The 27,812-nt window shown below is 34.8% G+C and overlaps 1 protein-coding gene and 1 pseudogene across 1 annotated transcript in view; both read left to right on the top strand.

The window, feature by feature from the left end:
- KLHL1 (kelch like family member 1) overlaps positions 1 to 27,812 on the top strand; it is a 402,603-nt gene that overhangs the window by 209,342 nt on the left and 165,449 nt on the right. Inside the window, exon 4 of the mRNA XM_032151000.2 lies at positions 18,253 to 18,465. Coding sequence (XP_032006891.1) covers positions 18,253 to 18,465 — 213 coding nt within the window. The remainder of the gene's footprint in view (positions 1 to 18,252; positions 18,466 to 27,812) is intronic.
- Positions 6,122 to 7,134, top strand: LOC116467339 (26S proteasome regulatory subunit 4-like; annotated as a pseudogene).

Below are 27,812 nucleotides of genomic sequence, written 5' to 3'. Positions count from 1 at the left end.
CAAAGACAAAGCTAACAGACCAAGGTTTTTTTGGAATATGCAGTCTCAGGACTACAAATTTGAGGCGGAAGAGGAAAGGAGGACAGGAAGTAGGGAAACCAAATGCAAGGTGATGTATCTCTCAGCTGTTCACAAATTAACAGGAAAGTGGAACTGGTAGTTTAATAAGGACAGATGTCTTCTAAACAGGCCATGTGGAACTACTGTGATGTAGAGCTGTCAATCAATGGGATAAAAGGAAAGGAATTATCTGCCAAATAATCTTGTCTTCTTTTTCTCAAAGATCAAAGTGTTTCCCTCTGTCCATGATGTCTGTCTCTTCCAAATTATGTTAACCAACTCTGTTTGGCTGGTTTATATTCTGGATCCTAGTTTAGTAAAACTCTTACTGTGTCTACCAGCAAAAGTGCCCTTTCCACTAAAACCCGGCATCTCTTCCTCAACAAATCCTAAAGGTGTGGGTAAACAAAGCACATATTCATAAGTGGATTACTGGGAACAATGGTGAAAAAGGCTAATCCTAAATCCACATTTCGTTTCCCTTACCCGTAAATTCTAATAACTGGGGATACATAACCAAATGTCAGCTGTTGGTTCAATTCATATGCTGTATCTTGGAGAACCATGCTGCAGCATGCATTGAGCTATATTCAAAGCTGGTGTTTAACGTGAAGTTTCATGAGGTATATGGTGAGACCAATGAATATTACGTTCATGAGCCCATTGTTGTACTGTATTTGTCATAAAATAGGTTCATTTTTCCAAGGAATATTTTTGAGTATATGATACCAATGAATCAGAAATTTTATAGGCAATTCAATGTTACTGAAGGGCATAGAGGGAAACCCATATCCAGAGTATTTATCTATTCCAGAAAATATAAATGTCTGCCCCGCTCCAAGGTTGAAGGAGACCTATGTAGTTTACTTCCAACAGCTGGCTTATCTCTCCTAAAGAAGCGTGCCATATTAAGAATTAACAATGTTATAGTAAGTTCAGCCTTTGTGAGGGAAAGCTCATATTTTTAAGTCCATTCATAACTTCCATTTTGCTGTCATGGTCCTCTGCTTGTGGGACTATTGTAGCAACTTTGAAATGGCTAAAGAGTGAAAATAGCTGTTGTTCATAGTACAAATTATTCTGTCTGCCAGATTGTGGAAAGCCTCCTCTTTCTAATGGATACTGTCTGCTAAGCACTCAAGAAAGATTCTTTGTGATCACTCCAGTATTGTCATTTGGTTAACCCAGACTTCCTTCCCACTGATCTTTCTCTATTGTTCATTTCCAGCGTCTCAACAGCTAGCAAAGCTATTTGCCAGTGCCTAGAAAGCCATGTATATTCCTAACTAAGGCCGTCTCACTTTTTCTTCAGAGTAGGCATCCAAGTGTGCTGTTCGCAGCTTTGCCTACAAGATGGATTTCCATGTATAACTATTATGACTAGCATCAATATATTGTGCTAATGCGCTTCTCACCTAGGACTGAATTCTCTCCTTTTTCACAAATTTGTTGTAAGGGGCCCTACTTCGGACCGTAAGATTGAGGTGAAGAATAGGCATGTGTTTCTTATCCAGAGGATGACCTTGCCACACCATTTTAGATGAGTGAACCAGGATTTTATCAATGAGAGTAGCTTGTTTCTTTTCCCAACATTCTTACCCCTATGTATACTTCCAGAACTAACTGATTTGCACATCATATTGTGCAAACTTCAGGGAAGCTTGCAAAACCACCTGGATTTGCTTGCCCTTGCCCTGTTAGAAATGGATAGTCTGAAGAGCCATGCAACAAATCGAGTTGAATTACATTCCTAGGTGCTTTCAAAATTCAAAGATATCCAATAAATTTTGTGCCTCATTTTTTTTCTGGTTGAACATTGCTTTTTACCTAGAGGATGTCTACTGCTATGCTCCAGACTAGATAATCAGTGAAAAGTATACAGATGCAGAAGATCCTTGAAAATCATAAAATTCATCTCTCAACTTTTGGCGTACATGTGTATAACTAGGTTACGTAGAATAATTCCTAGCTTCTACTGAGTGAATCCAATTACCATGGTGACATTATCAATAGAGTGGATGCCTGTGATGTTTTGTAGAATGTCAGGCCAATCAAGGTTTTGTAGACTGTATTATGTAAAAGAACAACAGCTTTTAGAAAGTGAAAGAGCTCTGTGAAAGTCTACTGCCATCTTTGTATGTTAAAACAACCTGCTTTTGTGCTTCCCTGATAATTTTATGATAATGAACATTGAGAAGAAAGCATTTGTCCAATCAACAGTCTTATACCAAAGTCCTGGGCAACTATGAGGCTCTTCTCATTCCTGGGATTATCACCTGAGGGTTGCTCCATGCCTGAGGGGATATATTCTTCCTCTTTACAATCTTCCTGAGTTTGGCTTGTGTTTCTTTCTTCTGGCTAACTCTAGACACCCTTTGTAGAGGAATCACAAAAAAAAAAAAAAAAAAAAATGTGTAATTTTTATTGCATTTGTGATGTCAATTGCAGCTGACCAAATTCCTTTACCTTGAGTAATAATCCTTATGACAGACGTGTCAGATGTCTCTGGCACCAAAGACTGAATACAGCATTGGACCACTTATAATCAATGGTGAGTCTCCAGGCCTTGTGCACAAGCCACATGTGGCATTGAATCCTTGTGCACAAGCCACATGTGGCATTGAATAGAAAAAATTATCTCAAGGATAGTTTTTTTTTTAATTCATCAGACCACTAATATTGTTTTAGAGAGGCAATGGCACTAGGCATTATTAGTTGGATAGGTTCACAGTTTTCCACATGCCCCACTAAGATATCCCTAATGTCAGCAAGTCCTTTTGGGGTTTAGGGGTAAAGATGAGCAGAAGTATATATCAACAATGTGTATATACTAATAACATATTCAATAGTGGGGCCATAACATTGAAGTTTATAGAGGTTCAAAAGAACTCACTCATATCTGGGCCTGACAAGGGTCTCATTGGTGGTGACCTCAGATCCAAAAGCAAAGAGTATTATTTGTTTCCCTGCATCCTAGTGCCAAGTGTTCCAAGTGTCATTGTCACCTGTGCAACACCTAGCCAAAAGGTCCAAGAAGTACACTTCTTTCCACCTCTCCGTTAGACTCTGATCTTGGCATAAGACCTCTGATCTCCTCTGGGGTGCACAGGAACTCAGGCAAACTCCTTGTCTTGGTTTTAAAACCCAGTCCTGAGGTCCATGTAAAAGTTTGCAGGGCTCTACAATTCATCCTTAGGCTTACTGGGAGGGCAGGAAGGAGTAGCATTTGTGTCAGTAATAGAGGCTATCCTGGAGCAGGCCCTAGGGGGCCCTCTAGGCAGGAATTATTTGATGGAGAGCACATTAATCTCCTTGGAGATCTCATTATTAACCACACTCTGAGATCTCTTGGGGAAGACCCTTGCCTAGGCTGATCAGGAGAGGGCACCCAATGACCACTTTTATGCTGCACTTTCTACTGGTCAATCTTTGCTGATTTGACTATGACTACTTTTTCCATGGTGAGGAATTTGTCAGTTAAAACTTGGGTTATGTTGAAGTTCTATTGACGTGAGTTCCTGAGGTTTAACTGGACTCAGTAACCACAGGGAATGGTATAGATAAACCAGTAAATCTAAATCCGTTTAATGATCTCATCATCTGCTAGTCTCATACTTTCTTTGTGGACCCAAAGGACAACAAGGTGGCTTGCAGGGCTTTTATATCCACTACGAGACATGTTATTCAGTGGCAGCAGTGGACTTACCATGGGTGGCTCAAACCTGTTGGGACTCAAACAGTCATTAACTGAGGATGGTGAGGGTATCAGGTGTTCATGTCCTCTGACAGCCTGCCTTTCACCTCCTCCTTAGGCAGTCAACGCACTCTGGAGGAAAGGGGCATTTAGTGACACACCTAGCAAGGAACCAATGTCCCTCGCTAGGTTTAACAATATTTTCTCATTTATTGTGAAGGCAAATTTAACTACATTTCAAGGATATCTTTGGGCTACTGGACAAATAAGTCTCTAAGTGTTCTGTGTAGTTTTTCAATAAAGTCACAAGTCTCAATTAGTTTGCATGGTAGAATGTCTGTTGATGGCAAGGTCTGGCCTAGGGCTAACTGAAAGCATCATTTGATCCAATTCAGTGCTTGGCGTGTCCAAAAATTTTAAGACATATTGCCAGGGAACCATGAATAATAGCCAGGTAACTGCTTCTACAGCTTTTTTAGAGCTTTTTTGTCAGATTTCTGATTTGACTCGGAGATTAAGTTTGGCCAGGGAGTCAGGGCCACTTACTAAAGAGCAAGGTTCCCCTGAAAATAAAAAGTTTTCTGTAAATAATGTTTCTTAAATAATGTCTTCTTGTTTGATTTTTAAATAAATTATCAGGTATCCTTTCTAGGGGTTCAGTTGACTAGATAATACCACTAATATTATCAATACTATTCTATTGATCAGATGACAAAGTTTGTCTTCTCCAGATCTTCAATTTATAAAAAGCCTTACAAAATATTTAAATAGGCCAGGCACAGTGGCTCACACCTGTAATCCCAGCACATTGGGAGGCTGAGGGCGGATCACGAGGTCAGGAGTCGAGACCAGCGTGGCCAATATGGTGAAACCCCGTTTCTATTAAAAAATGCAAAAATTAGCCAGGTGTGGTGGTGTGTGCCTGTAGTCCCAGCTACTCAGGAGGCTGAGGCAGGAGAATCGCTTGAACTCAGGAAGCAGAGGTTGCAGTGAGCTGAGATTGCACGAGTGCACTCCAGCCTGGGCAACAGAGTGAGACTCTGTCTTAAAAAATAAAGTATTTTAATACTTTGAGGGTAAAGCCATCCCTTTTTCATCTTTGTATTTATGTTCTGTAGTAGAGTACTTAGCATATATGATACATTTGTATTGAATGACTAAAACATTTTATTGAGTGACTGAGGGTCATCCATCAGCTTCATGCACTATTTTTTTAATAACAAGCATGAAAAATTGATAAATTTGAAAAGCAGGCACATTGTGGTATGAAAAATTCTAAAGATTCCCCCATCTGTCAAGGTGTCCTGATTATTCAAATACTTATCTAGCTATTACTGTGTAGGTACTTTGCAGATGAAATTAGAATGACTAATTAACCAAAGTTAAGATAGAGTGAATATCCAGGATTAGTCAAGTGTAGTGGCACGAGTCTCCAAAAGCAGAAGAGGAAGCCAGAAGTGCCAGTCAGAGGTATGGGAGAATAAGAAAGGAGAGAAGAGGCTGAAGGGGCTGCAAGAGAGATTCCAAGCATGAGAAGGATTCAACCTGCCATTGCTGTGTGTAAAGATGGAGGAAGTGGGGCAAACCAATGTGAGAAGTGTCTAAAAGTTGAGTGACCTCCAGCCAACAGCAGCAAGAAACAGGGGACCTCAGTACTATAATCACATAGAAGCAAATTCTACCAACAATGTGAATGAGCTTGAAAACAGATTTTTCCTGGCTGGGCACGGTGGCTCATGCCTGTAATCCCAGCACTTTGGGAGGCAGAGGTGGGTGGATCACCTGAGGTCACAAGTTCAAGAGCAGCCTGATTAACCTGGCAAAACCCTGTCTCTACTAAAAAATACAATAATTAGCCAGGCATGGTGGCACACACATGTAGTCTCAGCTACTATGGAGGCTGAGTCAGGAGAATCACTTGAACCTGGGAGATGGTAGCAGCAGTGAGCCGAGACCACACCACTGCAAACTTCAACTTGGGTGACAGAGCAAGACCTTGAAAAAAAAAAAGGAAGAAAAAAGAAAGAAAGAAACAGATTATTCCCAAATATTCCAAAAATTAAGGAACCTTGCCAGCATCTTGATTTTCACTCGGTGAAACCTGAAGCAGAAAACTACCTGAGCTACACTCTGCCTGCACTTCTGACCTTCAGAACTGCAGTTTAATCAATAGGTATTTTTTAAAGCCACACAATTTATGGTGATTTGTTACAGCACCGATAGGAAACTAATATACAAATCAACCCGTTTATATTACAAAATCAGAAAAATACCAAAGTTATTTAATGGCTCTGTTAAATGTGCCAATGGGATGGGCTTCTGTGAGAGATGCACCGTGACAGTGGCAGGTTGAGTGGCCAAGGCAAGATGAGTCAAAGTCAGAGTGGTGGTCATGATACTGGAGGAGGCAAGAATCCTAACACAGACAAGAAGTGTGAACCTCTTGTACCAACTAGAGTGGGGAAAAATAAGAAAACAAAGGGACAAGATGCTGCCAGCAAACTGCAACTGGTAACACCTCACATTTCAGTGCCTGTTAAAATTATTGAAGTTAGAATTAAAGACTACCTTCTCATGGAGGAAGAATTCATTAGATATAAGGAACAAATGAAACCATTAGAAGAAAAGCAAGAAGAAGAAAGCAAGATCAGAAGTGGGTGATCTGAGGGAGACTCTGACATCAGTAGGAATCTTGGAAGAGATCATTGATGACAATCATACCACCCTGTCTACATTTGTGAGCTCAGAACACTACATCAGCATTCTGTCATTTGTAGACAAGGATCTGCTGGAACCAAGCTGCTTGGTTCTGCTAACCCACAAGGTGCATGTCATGATAGAGGTGCTAGTTAGTGTGAAGAAGGTGGAAAAGGTCCCCAAGGAGACCTATGCCAATTTGGAGGATTGGCCAATCAAATCTCGGAAATTAAGTAATTTGTGGAGCTTCCTCTCACACATGCTGAATGTTACGAAAATGTGAACATCAAGTCCCCTGAGATCATTCTCTATGGTCCACCTGACACAGCTTAAACCTTGTTGACCAAATTAGTTGCAAACCAAACCTCAGCCACTTTGTGGAGATTGATTGGCTTTGAACTTTTGTAGAAGTACTGAGGTGATGGGCCCAATTTCATATGGGAATTGTTTCAAGTTGCTGAAAACATGCACCTTCCATTGTGTTTATAGATGAAATTGATGCCATTAGGACAAAAAGATATAACTCAAATTTTGGTGGTGAGAGATAAATTCAGCCAATAATGTTGGAACTGTTGAACCAGTTGAATGGATTTGGTTCAAGGGGAGATATAAAAGTTATTGTGGCCACAAGCCAAATAGAAATTTTGGAGCTAGCACTTATTAGACCAGATCGTATTGACTAGAAGTGTGATTTCCCCCTACCTGATCGAAAAACTAAGAAGCACATCTTTCAGATTTGCACAGGCAGGATTACACTGGGCAATGATATAATCCTGGACAACTCCATCATGGCTAAAGATGACCTCTCTTGTGCAGACCTCAAGGCAATGTGAATAGAAGTTGGTCTGGTGGCCATAAAAGAACATAGAATAAAAGTAACACGATGACTTCAAAAAATTCTAAATACATGTTCTTTATAAAAAACAGGAAGGCATCCCTTAGGGTCTCTGTCTCATATACCACAGTTGCCATCAGGAAAATGGTTGCCCATAGAAATCCATTTTCCAGTTGATTTTTATTAGCAAACATCCCATGTGTCTTTTGGAGCGTAATGTGTAAGATGGCCTTTGGGCAGCCTTTGTCTGTTGGTCACTATGCTCCAACACTGTGTTTCCCAAAGAAGGGTGCTCTTTCATGCACAACAAATACCTATAAATACATAAGTAAATAATTGTACATTTATAATGCTTGAAGAAATAATATAATAGCCATTTCCAGAATTGAAACCGTCCAGGATGAAAATGTGAGGTATGAACTTCAGTCCTTGTTTATTTTTCCTGCATCTTAGTTACAAAATATATTAATGCTCCATGCATTTATGTTTTGTAGCAACTTTCATATTTAGTGCATCATACATAACAATATATGTTGTAATGTAGCTAGTGGTTCTTTTGTTTGCTGAGAGATACATTAAAGGCAGGTACTAAATTATTATTTGACAAACTCTCGAAAAACATTTCTTATAAATTTGTGTAGCTACCAAGAGGATTATCACACTTTATTCCAATTTTTTTATAAAGTAGAGTATATTCTTTCATTAGTTTCCATTTTAGGGTTTTGTTGGTGTTAATTTTTATAGTTTGCTTTTCATTTCCTCCTGAATTTCTTCGACAATTATTATAATTATTTTTACTGTTAAGAAAAGCTTCAAAAATAGGTTAATATAAGAATATACAGTGTTGTGATTTTTTAATGTTGGTTGTAAGCAACTAGTAAATTATTCAGCCCAGAAGGGAAATAATCTAAATCCTTTTATTAAGCAATAAATGAATGCAAAATCATAATTAAAATTTTACGTGCTTCTGTGGAGACCATTTAGACCTTAAATTGCAAAATTGTAATGTATTCCTCATTGAATAATGCTAATGCTGTCTTTTACTACAAAATAGTCAATGTGGTTATGTAAGTAACTTCTGTACTGACTTCTTTCTTTCTACACATACTTTTTATCCCAACTGTCTAGCTATTTCTGATTATGCATATAACAGGCTTTCCTGAAGTATCATTTATGCTTATAAGCACAAGGACAAAAGACTAAATAAATCTTAGGTTGACAATAAAATTCTTTAGTTCCTGGAAAGCTTTTTTTTTATTTTCTGAGAAGATAAGGTATAAACTTTTTTTCAATTTTCTGTAAGTACAGAATGAGCACCACCTGACACAATATACACACTTTCTTACAGATCAAAGTAGATTCTTCCAGCCACTTTTCTGAAAGATATCCTAGAGCAGGAAAAGCAGAGATGCTATCTTGCATTACAAGTTTCTTTTTCTAGTAAGGTTGTAGAGGAGCATTGTTTTTATTCTTTCATCAAGCACTGGAAATCATTTCAGAAAAATTATATGATCAGGTGCCATGGACAGTTTACTGCAATGAAAAGAAACAGACCTCAATACATAGGTATGTTATTGTCTCATGATTTAATTTTCAATGATACTATTTTCCTCTAAGCTGTCAAAAACATATGGCTTTTATAAAGATTATACAGAGATTTATCTTTTCTCCCAAACTTTCTAGCTCCCGCCATTCTCAATGACTTTGCTAGACACCTAAAGAATATTGGCAAATGCTGATGTTTGGTAATTTATCAAGGAGGCAGAAGAGATAGGTTTAGACTCTACCAGGAAGTTAATGTACCTAATATTACTAATTATAAAAATAAATACTACTACTCTAATAATTTACACATGCATATTTAAACTTTGCAAAATAATTAACGTATTTGAGAAGTTTATTAGTTTTGTTAAATCAAAAAAATAGAAGTAGTGTTGTTTAGCTGACTGGAGTATTTTTTTTAAATAAAATTTATAAATTATTCCTATAGACTCCTTTCTCCTACATTAGTAGACAATAGGTATCACATATTAAACTTTTGACCAATATATATCCAGTATGAGAAGCAGACCAAATGATTACAAGAGTTAAAGAATCTTCCCAAAATAATTGCAAATGTTTTGCATAACATTCCAAAGTTTAAATATTATTTTTTAATATCAATTGATATTCAAAACAAACCAGAAAAAATGTTTATTAACTCGATATGGTTATAAAATCTATATTCAAGGTGAGGAGATGATGTCTTAGAATTATTAAATGCATTTCCCTGGGAAATCGTAACTAGAAAGGATCAGAATTGGAATATCATTCCTTTTTTATGAAAAAGTCAATGCTGTTTCCACTATAATTTCTAGCTCCTCTTATCTATTCAACAGCATTTTGTCTGTGAACACTTCCAGTCAAAGAATCATATATTTAAGGGACTTAAAATAATAAAATTTTATTTTCTCCTGTGTGATAATCTTGAAAGATGGTCACCAGAAATTATTTCTGATACTACAAACAGTTTTGAGATAATTATAAAATGCTTCTTTTTAAAAAATTAATACTCTCATATTTTATAAAAACATAATTACTATGAATTAGGGAGCGACCACTTAGTGGGTGCTATAGAATTAGTAAAGAAAACTGGCAGCCATTCACTTCAGTCCAGCAGAGTTGTATCTAGGTAATTTTGCTCTAGGTAAGGGAAACTCGGCAGAGAGTTTATGTGTATAATAACAAAACATGTATGGTATTTAGTAACTTTTCTGCATACTGCCATTATTAAGGAATAAACTAACATATAATTTGACTACTTAAAGAAATCATATTCTATGTTTATTTTCTAAGAGCTGATAACAAAATATAGAGAAAACAGGAAAATGCCATTAAACCTGTACATATTAACAGCTCTTTGAATACTTTTCTTCATTGTATAATTTGAATAATATTAATTAAACAAGTATATGTTTGTATATATGAGATTAAAATGTATGCAAAGAAGCAATATAGAGTCAAAAAATCTGCTGATTGTTGTTTTATTTATCATTCCTAAAGCAATGAAAAAAATGCAGGTATATTCAGAGACATATATAGGTTCAACTAAAACTATACCTTTAGTTCTAGCATCCTTTCCTGGTTTTGAAAATTAGGACCTTTTATACAGATTAAAGAATGGTAGTTCTTTAGCCTTTACAAGGAGATATATATATATATGGAAGAAAAAATATTAATCTACAAGGATTTACAAAGGTGACAAACAGAATAGTAATTGATTTGCCCTTAGATGAAAGAAAATTACAAGAAGGCAGATGTTACTTCAAAAATAGGACAATTTTCTAATAGAGCTATTCAGCAGTGATACGGGCTTTCTCACTGGGTCATGGGTTTCCCATCACTGAAAATAATTACTGGGTAATCAGTGCACAGTAAAAGTGCATGGAATGTAAATTAAATTAAGTGATTTCAAAGAATGTTTCCAATTTAAGAATATGTTAGATAGCAGTAATTCCTATTTGATATTCTGTCTAGATAATGAGAATTGGACCAGATGACACCAATATTTTCTTAGTGCTTTCTGAATCCATGATCTACTACAAACAATTTTTTTGGAAATTGTTATTGCAGAAAGGACAAAAATGTAGTCTGGTCTCTTTTGTTTCACTTCCATTGTCACCCTCTTCAAACCACTAAATTTTTCTTCTTATTATAAAATGAATAATACTATAGTGTCCCCCTCACTAGAAAGTAAAATTCTTAAGGCCAGAGCCTTTCTTTTTTTTAATTTATATATTCCCAGTATTAAGCATATACTAGGCATAGAGAAAGAATCCCATAAAACATTATTGCTTAAATGACTGAATAATCAGAAATATAGAGAAAATAAAGTGATGTTAATGTAGCCTCTAGAGCTAGCAAGAGGAGGCTGAAGTGAAGGGTAGGATCAGATGCAGAATAGTAATGACTAACACTTATGTGTTCCTTTCTATGAGACAGGCACTCCTCTAAGGATAGTAAATTTAATTTAGTCTTCATACCTAATTCTGATAAGAATGCATTATCATGGATGCTATTTTCATCCTCATTTACATACAAGAAACCCAACTCCTTAATGTTCCACAGCTAGTAAGTAGCAGAGTTGACACTAAATCCTGTCCAACTCTCCAAATTAAATCAGTCATAATCACCATGCCATGTCGTGCGACCCAGAAATATCAAGAGTCGTGAATAAAATCCAGGTGAGCACCTTAAGAGTAAGGGTGCATATATGTTACATAGGTCAAAGTAACACATTAAGCTCAAAATAGATGGGTGAGGAGAACCAGAAAAAAATTAAATAATAGATAGGCCACATAGTATAATGGAAAGTGTCACAGGCTTAAGGTCAAAAAGCTGAGTTTCTAATCCCAGCCTTATCTTAACCATGAGTATGACTATATGTGAGCTCCTCTTAGCTTCAGCATTCTCCCCAGTAAAATAACAAGTTGTGACCATCTCATAAAGAGTTTCCGTTCCCTTTGAAATTCTAAGGTAGTGTTCAACAGTTCCGTCAGCAACTTTGACACAGGGATTAAAAATTCAGGCAAGGCAAATAATCAAAGCCCAGTAAAATTCGTTTTAAACCCTGAAAAAATTAGAATCTTGACAGCAGTATGTCAGTGCAGCAACATTAAGGTAATTATTACTAAAAACTCATGATACTTGAGATGCCTTTCTCAACTCTGCATTTTTAGAAAGTTTAAATTCTAAAAAGCAATAGAAAATTATATATATAGATATATATGACCTATGCAACATACATGCAGCCTTACTCTTAAGGTGCTCACCTGGATTTTACTTACAACTCTTGATATTTGCTATCCTCCATAAGGGACATGGGAAAACTAGTATTTCTTAAGGGAATTACTCTATAAAAGAAATAACTTAGAAATTCTTATTTTACAGATTGGAAATAGTTGTGATGCTTTCTTAAGTTTATTTGAGATTTTTAAAGTAAGTTTTTTAAAATTATACTTTTTATAGACCTCTCCAATGATGTGTGTTAGTTTCCTAGCTCTGCTGTACAAAGTTCCACAAAATGGGTGGCTTAAAAGACATTACGTTTACTTTTTCGCAGTTCTAATGACTGGAAATTCAAAGTCATATTGTCCACAGGGTCATGTTTTTTCCTAAAGTGTCTGGGGAAGAATCCTTTCTTGCTTCTTCCAGCTTCTGTTACTGACAATCCTTGTTATTCCTCAGTTTGTGGTAGCATAACTACACATAATCTCTGCCTCCGTCTCAGATAGCCTTCTTCCCTTTGTGTCTCTCATTTCTTCACACTGAGTTCTACTCACTGTGTATCTGTGGATCTCAAAATTTCTCTTAGAAAAACCACAGTCATTAGATTATAGTCCACCCCAATCCAGTATGACTTTTTCTTAACTTAATCAACTATATCTGCAATGACCCTATTTCCACCTAAGGTCATATTCTTAGGTTAATATTAAATATAACCTTTGGAAGGGATGCTGCTATGATTTGTGTCCCCCCTAAATTCCATATGTTAAAACCTAATCCCCATTGTGGTTATATTAAAAGCTGGAAGACATTGTGAGGTATTTGGGTCATAAGGGCTCTGCCTTGATAAATGGGATTAGTGCCTTTGTAAGAGGCCCGAAGCTTCTTTGCTCCTTCAGCCATATGAGAATACAGCAAGAAAATGCCATCTGTAAGGAAGGAGCCCTCGCCAGACAGCAAATCTGCTGGTGCCTTGATCTTGAACTTTCCAGTCTCCAGAACTGTGAGCAATAATTTTCTGTAGTTTATAAATTATCCAGTCTAAGATGGTTTTTATAGAAGCTCAGAAAATAAGTAAGACAGAAATCGATACCGAGGGGTAGGGAGTTATTATAACAAATCCCTACAAATGTGGAAGAGGCTTTGGAACTACATAATGAATAATGGCTGGAGGATTTTTGAAATGCATACTAGAATAAGCTGATACTGCCTTGAACAAACTGTAAAGGGCAATTTAGGTGAGACCTCAGAAGAGAACAGTAGAGAAAGTCTCAGATTATCTAAGTCATTGTGATCAGAATGCTGCTAGAACTATGACAGTAAAGGCCATCCTGATGAGGTCACAGATTGAAATGAGGATAGGTTTTTGGTAATTGAAGGAAAAGTGACCCTTGTTATAAAGTGGCAAAGAACTTAGCTGAATTGTGTTTGCATCCCAGCATTTTGTGGAAAGAAGAACTTGTGAGTGTCAAAACACTTGGCAGAAGAAATCTCTAAGCCAAGTATCGAACAAGCCGCGTTGCTTCCATCAACTGCTTATAGTAAATTTCAAGAAAATGGAAATGATTCAAAGACAGAATTTAAAGTCAAAAGGGAAGCAGATCTTAAAGATTTAGAAAATTATCAGCCTGGCCCTGTTGTAAAAAATGAAAAAGCTGCTCGATAGAAAACACCAAAGCTGTGGTCAAGGTTTACCTGTGCCCTCTGGGGAAACAGCCACTGTGGCCTACATTGTACCTTTATATCCAACGAAATAGAAGACTGAAAATTTCATTTCAATCTAGTACATAACATAACAGGAAAAACATTGCCTCAGAAGTCAAAAGATGAATTTTTCTATCTCAATCCTTAAAATAGTAGAACCATGCACATATCATGAAACTCTCAAAACTTTGCTTGCAAAGGATGCTTAAAGAATTAGAAATTTTAAAATCTTAGACCCAAAACATTAGACCCAAAGATTATATTTTTCATACTTACCTAATCAACCTCAACCAGAGGATGTAGCCAAATTCCAGGATCCCCATTTTTTTTTCAGGTACTTGGCATTATGAGCCTCCTAAGAACTCATCTTTCTAACCAATAACTGTTTAGATGGATGATTAAATAAATTCTATATCCTCTGGTGCACTGAAATCTAGCCAGAGATTATGTAGTGGTCTGACAAAGGATTTATTTTCCTACCATAATGCTTAGAACCGTGACTAGGAGTTTACTGTAATTGACTAATGGTCACAGAGTATAAGATAGTAAGACATAAGTCTTAACTCAGTAGACTTCCATGAGAGAGAGATTTCTTGAGTTAACCATATAGTACACAAAATGTGTTGGTTTGATATTAGCTGCTCATGAAGTAAACAAAATTAAAGTTATTTAAACAATAATAAAATATGTTGCTATAGTTTAATATCAATATTTTAAACTTAATAACAAAAAGATGATAGTTGAAGGGATTTACTTATATTGTTTGATACAATATTACCATTAGTTTTCAGGTAATTTTCATATAGAAAGTTGTATTTCTAATAAAGTTTCAAAAGAATTGTATTTATATTATTAGCAATAATTAATAGGGGAAGACCATAATTTAATTAATGCACAGAAGAAATGAATATTAGAAAATATATTCATATTAAGTCCAGGAAATAATTAAACAACAAAAGAAACTGGTACAAAACTTCTGTCTATTCAGGATAAAACAAAACTACATTTTTTTAGCTAGAAAAATTATTTGAAAATATTATGAAGTAGCCATAGTAGATAATAGTTTAGTCTTTATTTTTGTAACTATCCTGTCTTATGAAATGGCAACTTACATTTGTTGCCAAAATCTTTCTTTATAATAAGCATTTTTAAGCCATATGTAGAAAATGTGTGTATGTATGTATGTGTGTTCATATGAGATGCAATATAGTCAAATGATAATATCATACATATAAGACCATCAAAGTTTTAGACTATCCCTATTCCGTTATTATCTCACCTAAACTACCCTTTCAATGTTATTTCCCACAAATTTTCTGTGCTTGTTGTCAATCAAATTGACAACTATGGCATCACATACTATACTCCCTGCTATTATGTCTTTATATGGTTTTCACTGGCCAGAATACCATATGTCTCCATTTCCCATTTTCTGGTTTAAACTCCTTTCTAATATTCTAGGTCCACTTGAAAAGCTGGATTCTACAGAGTTGACTGCTATCATTTTCCAGATACTGCACTTTTTCTAGGTGTCTCCACATGGCGAGTTTTTTTATTCAAATCCATTTTGTCCTCACAATGATTATCAGGTCCATATATGAGGGTTTCAATAAACCTATGCTGAATGGATGATTGAATAAACCTAAGAAAGAGACTGTACAAAAGGCAAACAGGCCTCTTGTTATATGATCTTCATAGACAATAAGGAGTTTGCTAACATATGAGAGCAATGTAAGAAACTCAATGTGAATCGATATTTCCTCTTTTAACAAAAGCACATAATGATGTTAAAACAATTAATTTCCAGAACCTACATTGTAGGTACCATAAACAAAGTATCATTAAAATGAGCCTTGATGGAAAAAGAAAACACCAAGGAGAACTTGAGAAATTCAATGAAATGTAAAGGAAAAAAAAAATAACACCTACATAATAATATGTACATAAGTGTGAAAGATCTGATACCTGCTCCTAAGGTCCAATTTCCTTATAGCAGTTTGTACAAACAATGCTGCTGGTTACCAAAAGATTTAGTGTAACTTATACAAATACAAAATTATTGAAATAGTCTTTAAGTTAGATGCAGAAATAAAAAGAAAAGAAAAAATGCTGTAGTGGTATTAAATGAAACTATTATCAGAGCTGTCTGAAAAAGAAATCAAACTATAAAAGTCTATAGCCTTCCTACCAGATAGATTTCCATTTGACTCTAAGTTTTCTGGAGGCCAAATAAAAAGAGAAATCTGATCAATTTCATAATTTACAACATCCATGATAAAAGCAAACGAATTTACTCAGGAGAAGTGCAACCTGAAAGAAACTTCTCCCAAGGGTCATCATAAAGAGGACACTATAAAATATAACGAAATATGCCTTGAACAGTATCTTTATGATAGACACCACTAGGAGTTTCATAAAGCTGTTTTTTATGATATCCCTCACTATATTCTGATGGCCTAGCTATAGAGTTCTGTGTGTGGTTTAATGGAGGCATAGATTTTTTAGTAACTGGAAAAACAGATGGACAAATCTTTCAAAGATTCCTCAGAACATCTTTAGCTTAACGTAGTTTTTTTTGAAAAATCTGATGGCAAAACATCTCAGAACACTTAATTTGTTAATTACCTGAATAGTTATTGGGCATCTGTAATTTACATAGTGCCCAAAGGAAACACAAGGAACAAAACAATTTCCTGGAACCAAAATAACTACTTTCAGTTATTCTGGGAAGTCAATTAGTATAAATAAAGGCATTATTTACAAATTGTATTATTATTATACAATTAATGTAAATGTATGACAGATGCCCTGAAAGAAAGTTAGTGCCCTTTTGTGAAAGCTGAAGTTACTTCAGCTCCAAGGATATACTGTAACATAGGCCAGGTTTCTCCTCAAAAAATAAATTTGAAACTGCTCTAACATACAGATTAATGGTCACTTGCCGAATCCTCTACTCTGTTTAGCATAGTCACAATGCCTTCTTTGGAAGAGTCTTAGTGTCCCTCTACTGCAGTTTTTATACTAAAATATGTGTCCTGTGGATATTGCTACCACCACTGTGGCTTTAAAACTAGAACCTGAGAAGCCTTTGCTTTATCTTGGAGCTGTCCCTGGAGACATGGGGAGAGGTGGAGCAGAGAAGGCCAAACAGTGGAATCTCTGTCTTCTCTAAACAGGTATCGTCCACAGAAGACTTTTTGCTTAAAATATAAGAAAGTTTTTGACAAGTCGTTTTTAAAATATGTTGTGAAAACACTGGACTATCCTGTGTCATTTCTACAATTTTATTTTTCTCTACAGAGATTATCAATTCATGTATTCAGCAAATATGTACTGCTCCTCTGCTGTTTTCCAGGCTTCGTGCCAGGATCTAGATATACGAGGTTATATAAATCAGGTCTTACAGCTTAAAATTTGTGAAAAATCTCTAAGTTTACCAAAGATTAGGCTGCAGTGTGGTATCTGCTGTGGCAGGGGTCTGCCCACTACACACTGCAAGGGGATAGTGAAGGCGTGGCCAGGTCAAATGAGACTCAATAGAAACTTGAGGAGCCATATATAATAGGTAGCTCTTGAACTGAATCTTGAAATGTGACAGAAATTTAGAAAAGCAAGGTTGATAAAAATCATTTTAAGCAATGGAGTAAATAAGGGAGGACGTGTCAAACAAGATGGCAAGTTGAAAAACAAAGAGAACCAGAAAAGGTCAGATTATGAACACCAGCTTGCTTAAACAAGAAATTTGAACCAAAAGATAAGGAGAAATAATAAAACAAAACAAAACAAAAACTTCAGAATAAAACCATGAGCACATTTATGTTTTGGAAATATTATTCTGGCCTCATGATAGAGGATGAAACTGAGAAACTAAGAATAGAGTTAGGCAGTGTAATTAGGAGGTCATGGGAGCAATCAGGAAGAAAATAAATGGGAATAAGAAAATAAATGGTAATTAAGCCAAAGAAATTGTCATGAGAGGAGGGAGGGATAAGAGATAATAGCAGGGTGGAACTTGCTGGATTTTGTGACCTCAGTGGCCTATCTTTCTCTTTTGAATAAACAATGGTGCATCTTACAGTGCTACTTTTATCTGTGCAATTTTAGTGCCATTTTCTGATTCTCATATATATGTCTACATATGTAGTCAAGCTTTTAAAAATGTGAAATGTTATTTTTTCCTATTCACCAAATCTTATATAGCAGTACACTTGAAACTTGAACATTTGATCACTTAGTACATTCTGCCTGCATAACAAAGCTCAGCATTATAATCCTCCACTTACTACAAGATCTGTGCTGTCTGGGATACATTTACACTTCAATTACAATTACAATGCTTTCATCTTAACAGCTTCCAGTTTCTGAAGGATTGAGTCTCAAGGATTATGTTATAATGAGAACAAAGGATATTGACTACTTTTCTTATTTCTTTCTGAAATGCTTTACTAGCTAAATAAAAGTGAAACAGAATTTATGCCAAGATATTTTCTCCCTGCAGGAAAACATAATGGAAGTTATCAGAAATCAAGAGTTTTTACTCCTTCCAGCTGAGGAGCTCCATAAACTACTGGCCAGTGATGATGTCAATGTTCCTGATGAAGAAACCATCTTCCATGCATTGATGATGTGGGTCAAGTATGACATGCAGAGTAGATGCAATGACCTGAGCATGCTTCTTGCCTTTATAAGATTGCCACTGCTTCCACCACAGGTAATGATGTGTGATGCTGTTTAAATAGATTCAACGTACTGAAAAACCCTATATTAAAAGTAAACATCAAAACACATTTTTAATTATGTATTCACATTTTTAAATGCTTTTATCAAATACTATTTTTAAGTTAAATTTGATGGTGGAAAATGATGTGTGATGATGGATCGTGGATCTAAATCCTATCTCTGCCGCTTATTGACTTATGGCCACTGGTATGATTATGATAATATCACTTAATTTCTTGGATATTCAATCTCTTTATCTATAAAATGTGAACATACTGCCATACAGAAGTTTTGCGAAGATCAATTAGATAATATATGTAAATGCCTAATCATAATACAGTGTCTCCTATCAATTATTTGACATACGATGCAATAATGTAATCATCCATTGATGTAAATGCGTATTTTGTGTGATTTTCAAAGCTTCAGTGCATGGTATTTCAACCTCTGCAGAGGAATAAAACATACCCGAATAGTAGAGAGTTTTGATTTAACAGTAGTTAGCAATTAGAATTATGGAATATGTAATAATTGGAGCTAAGAAGCCTCTAGACACCAAGTGAGCCAACTTAACTTTATTGATGAGTTAAGTAGGGTACAGAAAAATTAATAAGAACATGAAGTTCACTCAAATTAGAGGAAGAGTGGCTAGTTCTCTCTGATTCTGAGTCTTGTATCTTTAATTTTGCTACAAAATTCTCTATGTACAGCATTGTTAATTCAGGGTTTCTGGCTGGTAAAGTTATCCAAAAATAAGCTTGAAGGTGACTCTAACTTCTAAGTTGATAGGTAAACTTGTTTGTATATATAATTTGTGTGAGGGAAATGGGAGGCTTATCTCATTCATCAGATTCCTCATTTGAATCCAAATCACAATCAACATTTTTACTAATCCATATGTTACTAAAAATATAAAACAGAGAATTTGGACATGTAGTAAAAGAACAGTAGGCAGTATGAAGTGTTAACAGTAAGTGTAGAAGTGGGATTTATGGTCATATATTAAGAATGGAAAGTTAGAAACACATTACCATAATTGAAAAAAAGACAAGCTTTATAAATGATAATTATATATCCTTTGGCTGCTGAGATTAGTACGGGAGAAAAAACAGGAAAATAATTTATGGAACTCAAATTATGTGAGCAGATCATAACAACAGGCTCTTACAGAGAAGTGGAAACATGCATTTACGTACCTAGACAAAGAAATTTTGCTGCTAAGTACTGAATTTTTGCAAATCTCCCAGCTTGGATTCTAATGCCAGGTAGTATCTATTAGAGTCTGGGAGGGTAATCTCTTGGGGAAGAAATAGCCAGTGATCGCTATTAGCCAGAAAGCCAATGATAGTTATCAATTAATGACAGATGCTGTGACAGTGGGTACCTTTGACTCTGGCATAGTCATTCCTCTCTACCCATTTCTACTGTTGGTTGAAATGTGGGAAGTTTGGAATTATATTGTGCACAAAATCAGAAATAGTAGGACACATATTAGAGTAGGTCAAGAATGTGACCAGTTGCCTCTTCTCAGGATATGTCATTCTTTTATGCCCTCGGTTCCAACTCTTCTGTCATCAGATATAGGGAGATGCTGCCACCTGTGCATGTCGTTAAATGGTTACATCAGATCAGAGATGTCCTGTTGGCTTGTTTGTTCCTAAGGCTATACATTATACGTGGAATTTTATTTCTTATTGGTTCAGCTGCTTTATCTTGCTTAGTGAAGTAATATTTGTTAAAATTAAGATATAAAATATTATTTTGATGTCACTATTAACAAACAGTGGGCGATAGACATAAATGTAGCATATGTCTATTCTCCATTCCTCGTCTTTCAAACTGGAGCTATCACACATTATAACTTTATATGTACTTTCACAACAGATGTGCGGGAGGAATGAATGAAAATATTTTCTGTTTATAAAATGTCTTCATATAAAAGAAGGGCTATCACTTCCATAACTAATGTTAATGAATTGTGTGTCATTATAAGCATATTACATATATTTCTAATATTAAAAAACAGATGCAAAGTAAAGATTATTAATTCTATTACACAGAGGAATATTACGCTCAAAGAGGTTAAGTGATTTTCGAAGTTCATAGAGCTAGTGGAAAATCAGGTTTTCTTGCAAACATAGGTTGGCCAGATATGAACATACACAGAGATATTTCTACAATAATGAGTGCCATTTCCCTGTTTGCTCTCTAACCTGGAAGATCATAAAAATATCCTGAATTAATCAATTTGGAAGCTTCTTTTAAAGACACTGAGGATGGAAGAACAGCAGTATGATAGGAACTTAAAGGCATTTATTTATTTATTTAGCTACCAAAAGATTTTATCTCATTTAATTTCTACAAAATCCCCATGTAGTTGATACTGTTATTCCCATTTGACAAATGAGTACTTTGAGAATCAGCATGACTACCATCTTCTTTAGTTTTAAAGATCAGATTTTACTCCAGCTGGATCTGGCAGAAATGTGGATCTTCTTTCACTAAGGGAAAAAGAGTACAATTTTTTATTTAGGGTTGGTTTCATATTTGCCTCAATGTCCAACCAGAGTGAAAAACGAAAGTTTAATTGAATAAAGGATTTTACAGACTTGCAAATGGACTTTCAAAGCTGCTAAACACCTTTGGGTCCTTATGAAAAGCTATTAAAATGGTCAGGAAACGTTTTTTGCTGATCTTGGATTCATTAACATAAGGTTTGTCCATGCTTTTTTTCAAATGATTAATATATAGGTCGCTTATAACCTTTAAGTGATTTGTGTGCATATGTTGTGAGTATTTACACATGCACATGAGACGTTTCTGTGTGTTGCTACCAAGAGAAGATAGAATATGTGGAATTTCAAACACAATATGTTAGATGAATGAGAGAAAAATAGGAAAAAATAGAAAAGAGTTGTAGTGGTAGGGGAAGTTATTCTGAGAATATGTCACAGCAATATTATAGCATAAATGAGAGTGGAAATGTTAAAAGTACCATGAATCAAAGTATTATATACTACTGAAGTAATCACATAATTTCTTTTATATATATATTTTATTATACTTTAAGTTCTAGGGTACATGTGCACAACGTGCAGGTTTGTTACATATATACACGTGTGCCATGTTGGTGTGCTGCACCCGTCAACTCGTATCTCCTACAAGTTGATGGGTGCAGCATACCAACATGGCACATGTATACATATGTATACATTAGGAGATATACGTTATATATCTCCTAATGCTATCCCTCCCTCATCCCCCAACCCCACAACAGGCCCTGGTGTGTTCCCCTTCCTGTGTCCAAGTGTTCTCATTGTTCAATTCCCACCTATGAGTGAGAAGATGTGTTTGGTTTTTTGTCCTTGCGATAGTTTGCTGAGGATGGTTTCCAGCTTCATCCATGTCCCTACAAAGGACGTGAACTCATCACTTTTTATGGCTGCATAGTATCCCATGGTGTATATGTGCCATATTTTCTTAATCCAGTCTATCATTGTTGGACATTTGGGTTGGTTCTGAGTCTTCGCTATTGTGACTAGTGCCACAATAAACATATGTGTGCATGTGTCTTTATAGCAACATGATTTATATTCCTTTGGGTATTCAACCTCTATATATATATACACACACATATATATATATATAATATATATAAAAAATAAATACATATACGTATATATATATGTGTGTATATATATATACGTATATATATATACACATACTGATTATACACATACTGATATAAACAAATACTGATTGCGGGTGAGGCAGAGCTCATCAATGATAAGCCACAATAAACATATGTGTGCATGTGTCTTTATAGCAACATGATTTATATTCCTTTGGGTATTCAACCTTTCTCCCTCTCTCTCTCTCTCTCTATATATATATATACACACATATATATATATATACGTATATATATACACATATAATATATATACGTATATATATGTGTGTGTATATATATACGTATATATATGTGTGTGTATATATATATATACGTATATATATATACACATACTGATATAAACAAATACTGATTGCGGGTGAGGCAGAGCTCATCAATGATAAGCCAAAAGTAAAATTAGAAGAGAGGGTTTATTGGAAGATAATGTTTTGATTGCTCTTTTTAAATTGTCATGTATTATTATATATAGAATTTAGGACCAGCGAATCTATATTTAAAAGTACATATTATTTTCTCAAAATACTTAAAATACTTTATAATATAAGAAAACTATGTGATAGACTCTGTTAAGGACACCTTTAATTGTTTGCTTTCATTTCCACCTGGATTTTAATAAAATAATGCTTCTGAGGCTATCCATTCCTATTGTAAAGTTTTCCCAAAATCCAAAACCTAATAATTCTACAGTTTATCTCTTGCTGTTCTTTTGTCACTTGAAGTAGCCTAGAGTTAATATTGTCCAATATTTAGACAGATTAAACACAAATTAAATATATGTATAATGATTAAACATGTGATAATTCAGGTCAGAAAATGTTTCCCTCAGAAAATAATGACACATTTTTCTGCTAAAACTATAAATTACAATAACAACAACAAAACATGGTGTTTTGAATTACAAAGCCCTCTTATTATCTCTAAATTTGTGTCTGAAATGTGGTCAGTGAATTGCCCTAGATAAGCATTTCCGAATGCTTTCTCCCTGGGCAAATATTATTTGAAGGTATTCGTTACAAAGGCATTTCATGTCAAAACAATAGTTTATAAACCCACAAACCCATTACACCACATCCTCATTTTGAAATTTTACAGTGAAGATTGTCTCCATAACATCTCTCAAGTATTGTAATTAAAACTGAACTTAACTCTGACTCGCGGAATCCCTTGCTTTTCTGGAAAACATTTATTCCAAGTAAAATCTATTGAAGACCAAGGCAAAGGATGATCCACAGAAACACTAGGGAATCACCGTCCTAGATGATTTTTATTTTAACTTTGGGATTCTTAATGGTAAAGTTTAATAAGTAATGGGTTTTCATTTAGAGTAAATGATCCTAAATTGATGGTGTTTTAGTTTTTTTCTATTAAAATTAGCTTTCTTTAATTTATATGAGTTTGTCTATCATAAGATTGACTTTGCTGAGCTGGAAAACCAGATATTCAGTGAATTCAATAAGGCGACCTGAAAAGATCTGGAAATAGAGTCATAAATAATAATGAATGTGTTATTCTCGATTCACTCAGCTGTGCGGGTTTTCCAAACCATTAAACAACTTCTCAATTTGCCACAGTTCAGCGTGTAAGTGCTGTACTCTTTTCAAAAGAAGGCTAAGAATAAGAGATGGCAAATATGAGGTAAGAATTTAGGGAGTGATTAATATTTAATCACAATAAAACCTGAAATCTTGTTTCAATTAGTTACTTATACTATTTATCTATTATAAAAATAAAAGATGGGATTTTTATCCTAACCATTAGATTTTACCTCATGGTAATATACATTCATGCTAATGTTCGTTACTCTCAGAATATGTTAAAATACATATGAAATTGGGCAGATAAATAAATTACGCCAGAAATATAAAGATCTATTTAAATAGTAAATGCCCATTTCGTCTGACTGATCAATTTCTTAGGAGAGTGGAATGATATTTTGTCCTTATTCCATGTCCAGTAACAATGCCTAGAAATGTGTTTTCTTTTTAAATAAAGGTTTTCTCAACAGCTATTGTTTTCTTACTCCCTGTGTCACCAAGAAATTTTAAAAATGTGCACCTTTAAAATGTTTCAAATCTCCACTTTCTGTGTACGGTATTATTGCCTTTAGATTAGGCCTTACCATTTATATGCAACGGGCTCCATGTAAATTGCCAAACTCCTGTGACATTTTTTTCCCACCTGTATTCATTCTTCACGATGCCTTCCCTCTTGAGTAGATTTTTTAAAAACACAAATTAAATCCTAATGTTCAGTGACTTTGAAATGCGCACATCATTTACATGTAGATAACATACCATATCCTTAGAATCATATATGTTATTCTTAGTTATAACCTTTTTAAATGTAGTTATTAAACTACTTGTAGAAAGCAACATAGCCTTTTGAAAATTCTGGTTTAGCACATGACAAGTCTTCCTACATCTAATTCCATACTCTGGCCCTCATACTCAGACATGCATACACTTAATTAACACCTGGCTTACCATTAAAAGCTCAACTCAGGGCCGAGTGCAGTGGCTCAGGCCTGCAATCTCTGCACTTGGAAAGGCTGAGACAAGAGGACTGCTTGAGGCCAGGAGTTTGAGATCAGCCTGAGCAATGTAGCAAGTACCCGTCTCTACAAAAATATTAAACAATATACATGCGTGTGGTGGTGCATGCCTGTGGCCCCAGCTACTCAGGAGGCTGAGACAGGAGGATTGCCTGAGGCCAGGAGGATTGCCTGAGGCCAGGAATTCAAGGTTACAGTCATCTGTGATCACACCACTGCACTCCAGCCTGGACAGCAGAGCAAGGTCCTTTATCTGAAAACAAAACAAAACAAAACAAAAACTCAAGATTCACTTTCCTAAGAAAGACTTCCTTATCTACTACTGGTGCTCTTCCTCAGGGTTCTTACAGCATTCTGTTTTGACACCCTTTCTAGAATTGATAATATTTCATTTAGATCATTTATAGGTATGTGTCTTTTTGGCCTAATATGTTGTAAGTTCCTTAAGATTTTCATCTCCAATATTTGGCATACATTGGGCACTTAATAACTGGCTGCATCTTGTAATGTAAAGGATTTTTGAAAACAGTTGCTTATTAATGTATAGTTAAATTTTAAACAGATGACTTTGAACTTTATTAGTAGTCTTTACCTTGTGAGTATGGAATTTTTTTTGAACCAGTAACTGTATTTGAAAAATTGAATTTGATTTTTTATATAGTGCTATATAAAATATTGAAAAAACAGGGAACATGAAACACAACTTAATTCACAGCAATACATGCTGAAAGTTATTACAATTTTGGCTTTTAAAATTTCATCATTTTGGCATATTTAAGTTTCAGAGTTTTGATTCTTCTTTTGTGTGTATATTTATATGTATATATAGTATACATTCATGTACATATATATATCAATGTGATACATTTACGCATATATGTTTACCTATGAAGCTAACATACCTATTTAATGATTTTTCTTATAATATTTTAATTTAATGTATTTTTTCAGATGAGTGCTTTAATAACACAGACTATTATTCTTCATAGAAGAATAGAAGTGAAGTCATTTTACTCTTTTTTATGACCATGCCAGTTTTTACCCAGTAAACAAGGTCATCCTACTTCTTGCTTTTATAAAAGTCCCCAGAGTAAGAGATAGATGCTGTAAAAAATGATACTCTTTCAGAAAATGAATTTTTTTTTTCAGAATAACATTGACTGGGTGACACTTGAGTGTTTCATGACTGTATTCTTTGAGACAAATCTAAGTATAAATTATTGTATTGTTTATTACAGTTTCCAGATGTAATTTGAGCTTTTCAACATATTAATAACAACTAATTGTTTATCATATACAATACATAAAACAATTTCAAGGCAAGGTTCGTAGCTCAAGAAAAGAGAATATCAGCCTAAATAAATTATTAAAATATTAGTGAGAAAGAATTATTACTGACAGTTAAGTTGAAATGAATGCAAGATGTTGGAATACAGGTGTCCAGAGGGGAACCGTATGGAAAGACATTTTCTGTTGCAAGAACAACTGAATCTGTTTTTTGCATCATCTAATAGACACTGAACATGAATATTTGTATTGAGAAAGTGACAACTTAAACAAAGAAATACAGGTGAATTCATTCATTCAGTGCTTCCACAGTATTAAGACTATTCTTAAGAATCATGGAAAGCAAAAAAAAAAATCATAAATTCAAATATAAAAGAAGTTTTGCAAGCTGAAGTCCAGGTTTTACCAATCATGAAAAATGCAAAATTTTTTATTTCTTATGTTTTTTTTTCATATAGACTCTATTCAGAATTCATTCAACACCAAATTCTCCTAGGAGAAAAAAAATGAGAAGCAAATGACATATGTTTTCAGACCTTAATATTTTACTGGTGCCTAGTCTTCTTCTAGGATCCTCTTTTAATTCTCTGTACTTGACATAATTTGTATTTATAGTTTTCTATTCTATTTGCTTCCTAGACCAAGACTTGGGTTTAGAACATTTACTAGTATTTTAGTTTCTCTAGTTAAAATGTAACTACTAAATATCTTATCATTTCAGTATCTCTGAGTACTGATTAGAATATATGAGAAAAAACAAAAATAAAAGTGAATAATTACAACATATACAAAATGCCAATACAACTACATAAGACTAAGTACTGACAATTACCATGAACGTTATAGAAGGTCTTTAAGACATTTCACTAGAGTGGAATAAAAACATTTTAGTAATTACATTGCAAAGCTGGAGAATAATCTTCACAGATAGCTAACAATACATATAGAGTAAAAGATAAATTTTAACATAAAAACATACTTTTTGCTTAGATTGTTGTAAATCAAGTGTATTAGTGTGCTTCGGCTTACATAAAATCTTATAGACTGGGTGGCTTAAACATCAGAAATGTATTTTGTCACAGTTCTGAAAGCTAAAATCCAAGATCAAGGTGCCTGCAAATTTAGTTGCTGGTGAGGGCTTTCTTCCTGGCTTGCAGACAGCTTCCTTCTCACTGTGTCCTCACATGGCCTTTCCTCTGAAGAAACAGAGAGAGATCTCTCTCTTCCTCTTCCTATAGAAACATCAGTCTTAATGCATTAGGGCCTCACCCATATTACCTCATTTAGTATTAATTGTCTCCTTAAAGGCCCTTTCTCTAAAATACTCACCTTGAGGTTAACGCTTCAACATATGAATTTTGAGGGGATGCAATTCAGTACATAACAACAGGTATAAAACTTTCACTTTCTATTAAGGTTATATTTGGCTTATACTTACTTTAGTGAGTTGTGATGGTCCAATGGTAATAAAGAACATTTAATGACAACAAACCAAAATTTAAGACATGCTTTTAAAAGTATTTCTCACATACCTTAAGTGTAGGAATTAAAGTATATGTTTTACCATTTCACATTGCCCTGTGCCTTTGGTAAAATGGAACCTCAGAATCCTAAGTTCAAGATTTTATTATTGGATCTGCCTTTTTTCTAATATTTGCTTGTCTCTCTCTCTCTCTCTGTCTCTCTCTCTTTCTCTCTCTCTTCCTTCTCCTGTGTGTGTGTGTGTGTGTGTGTAAAAACAATATAATTACATACATTTATTATGAATGAGGACTGTATTCCCTCTATCCACCTCAAGATTTTTCTT

The sequence above is a fragment of the Hylobates moloch genome, unplaced genomic scaffold (assembly GCF_009828535.3).
Source record: "Hylobates moloch isolate HMO894 unplaced genomic scaffold, HMol_V3 SCAFFOLD_4, whole genome shotgun sequence".
NCBI classification, from domain to species: domain Eukaryota; kingdom Metazoa; phylum Chordata; class Mammalia; order Primates; family Hylobatidae; genus Hylobates; species Hylobates moloch.
The sequence above is the reverse complement of the archived record's forward strand: the minus strand, read 5'-3'. Positions and strand labels throughout refer to the sequence as shown.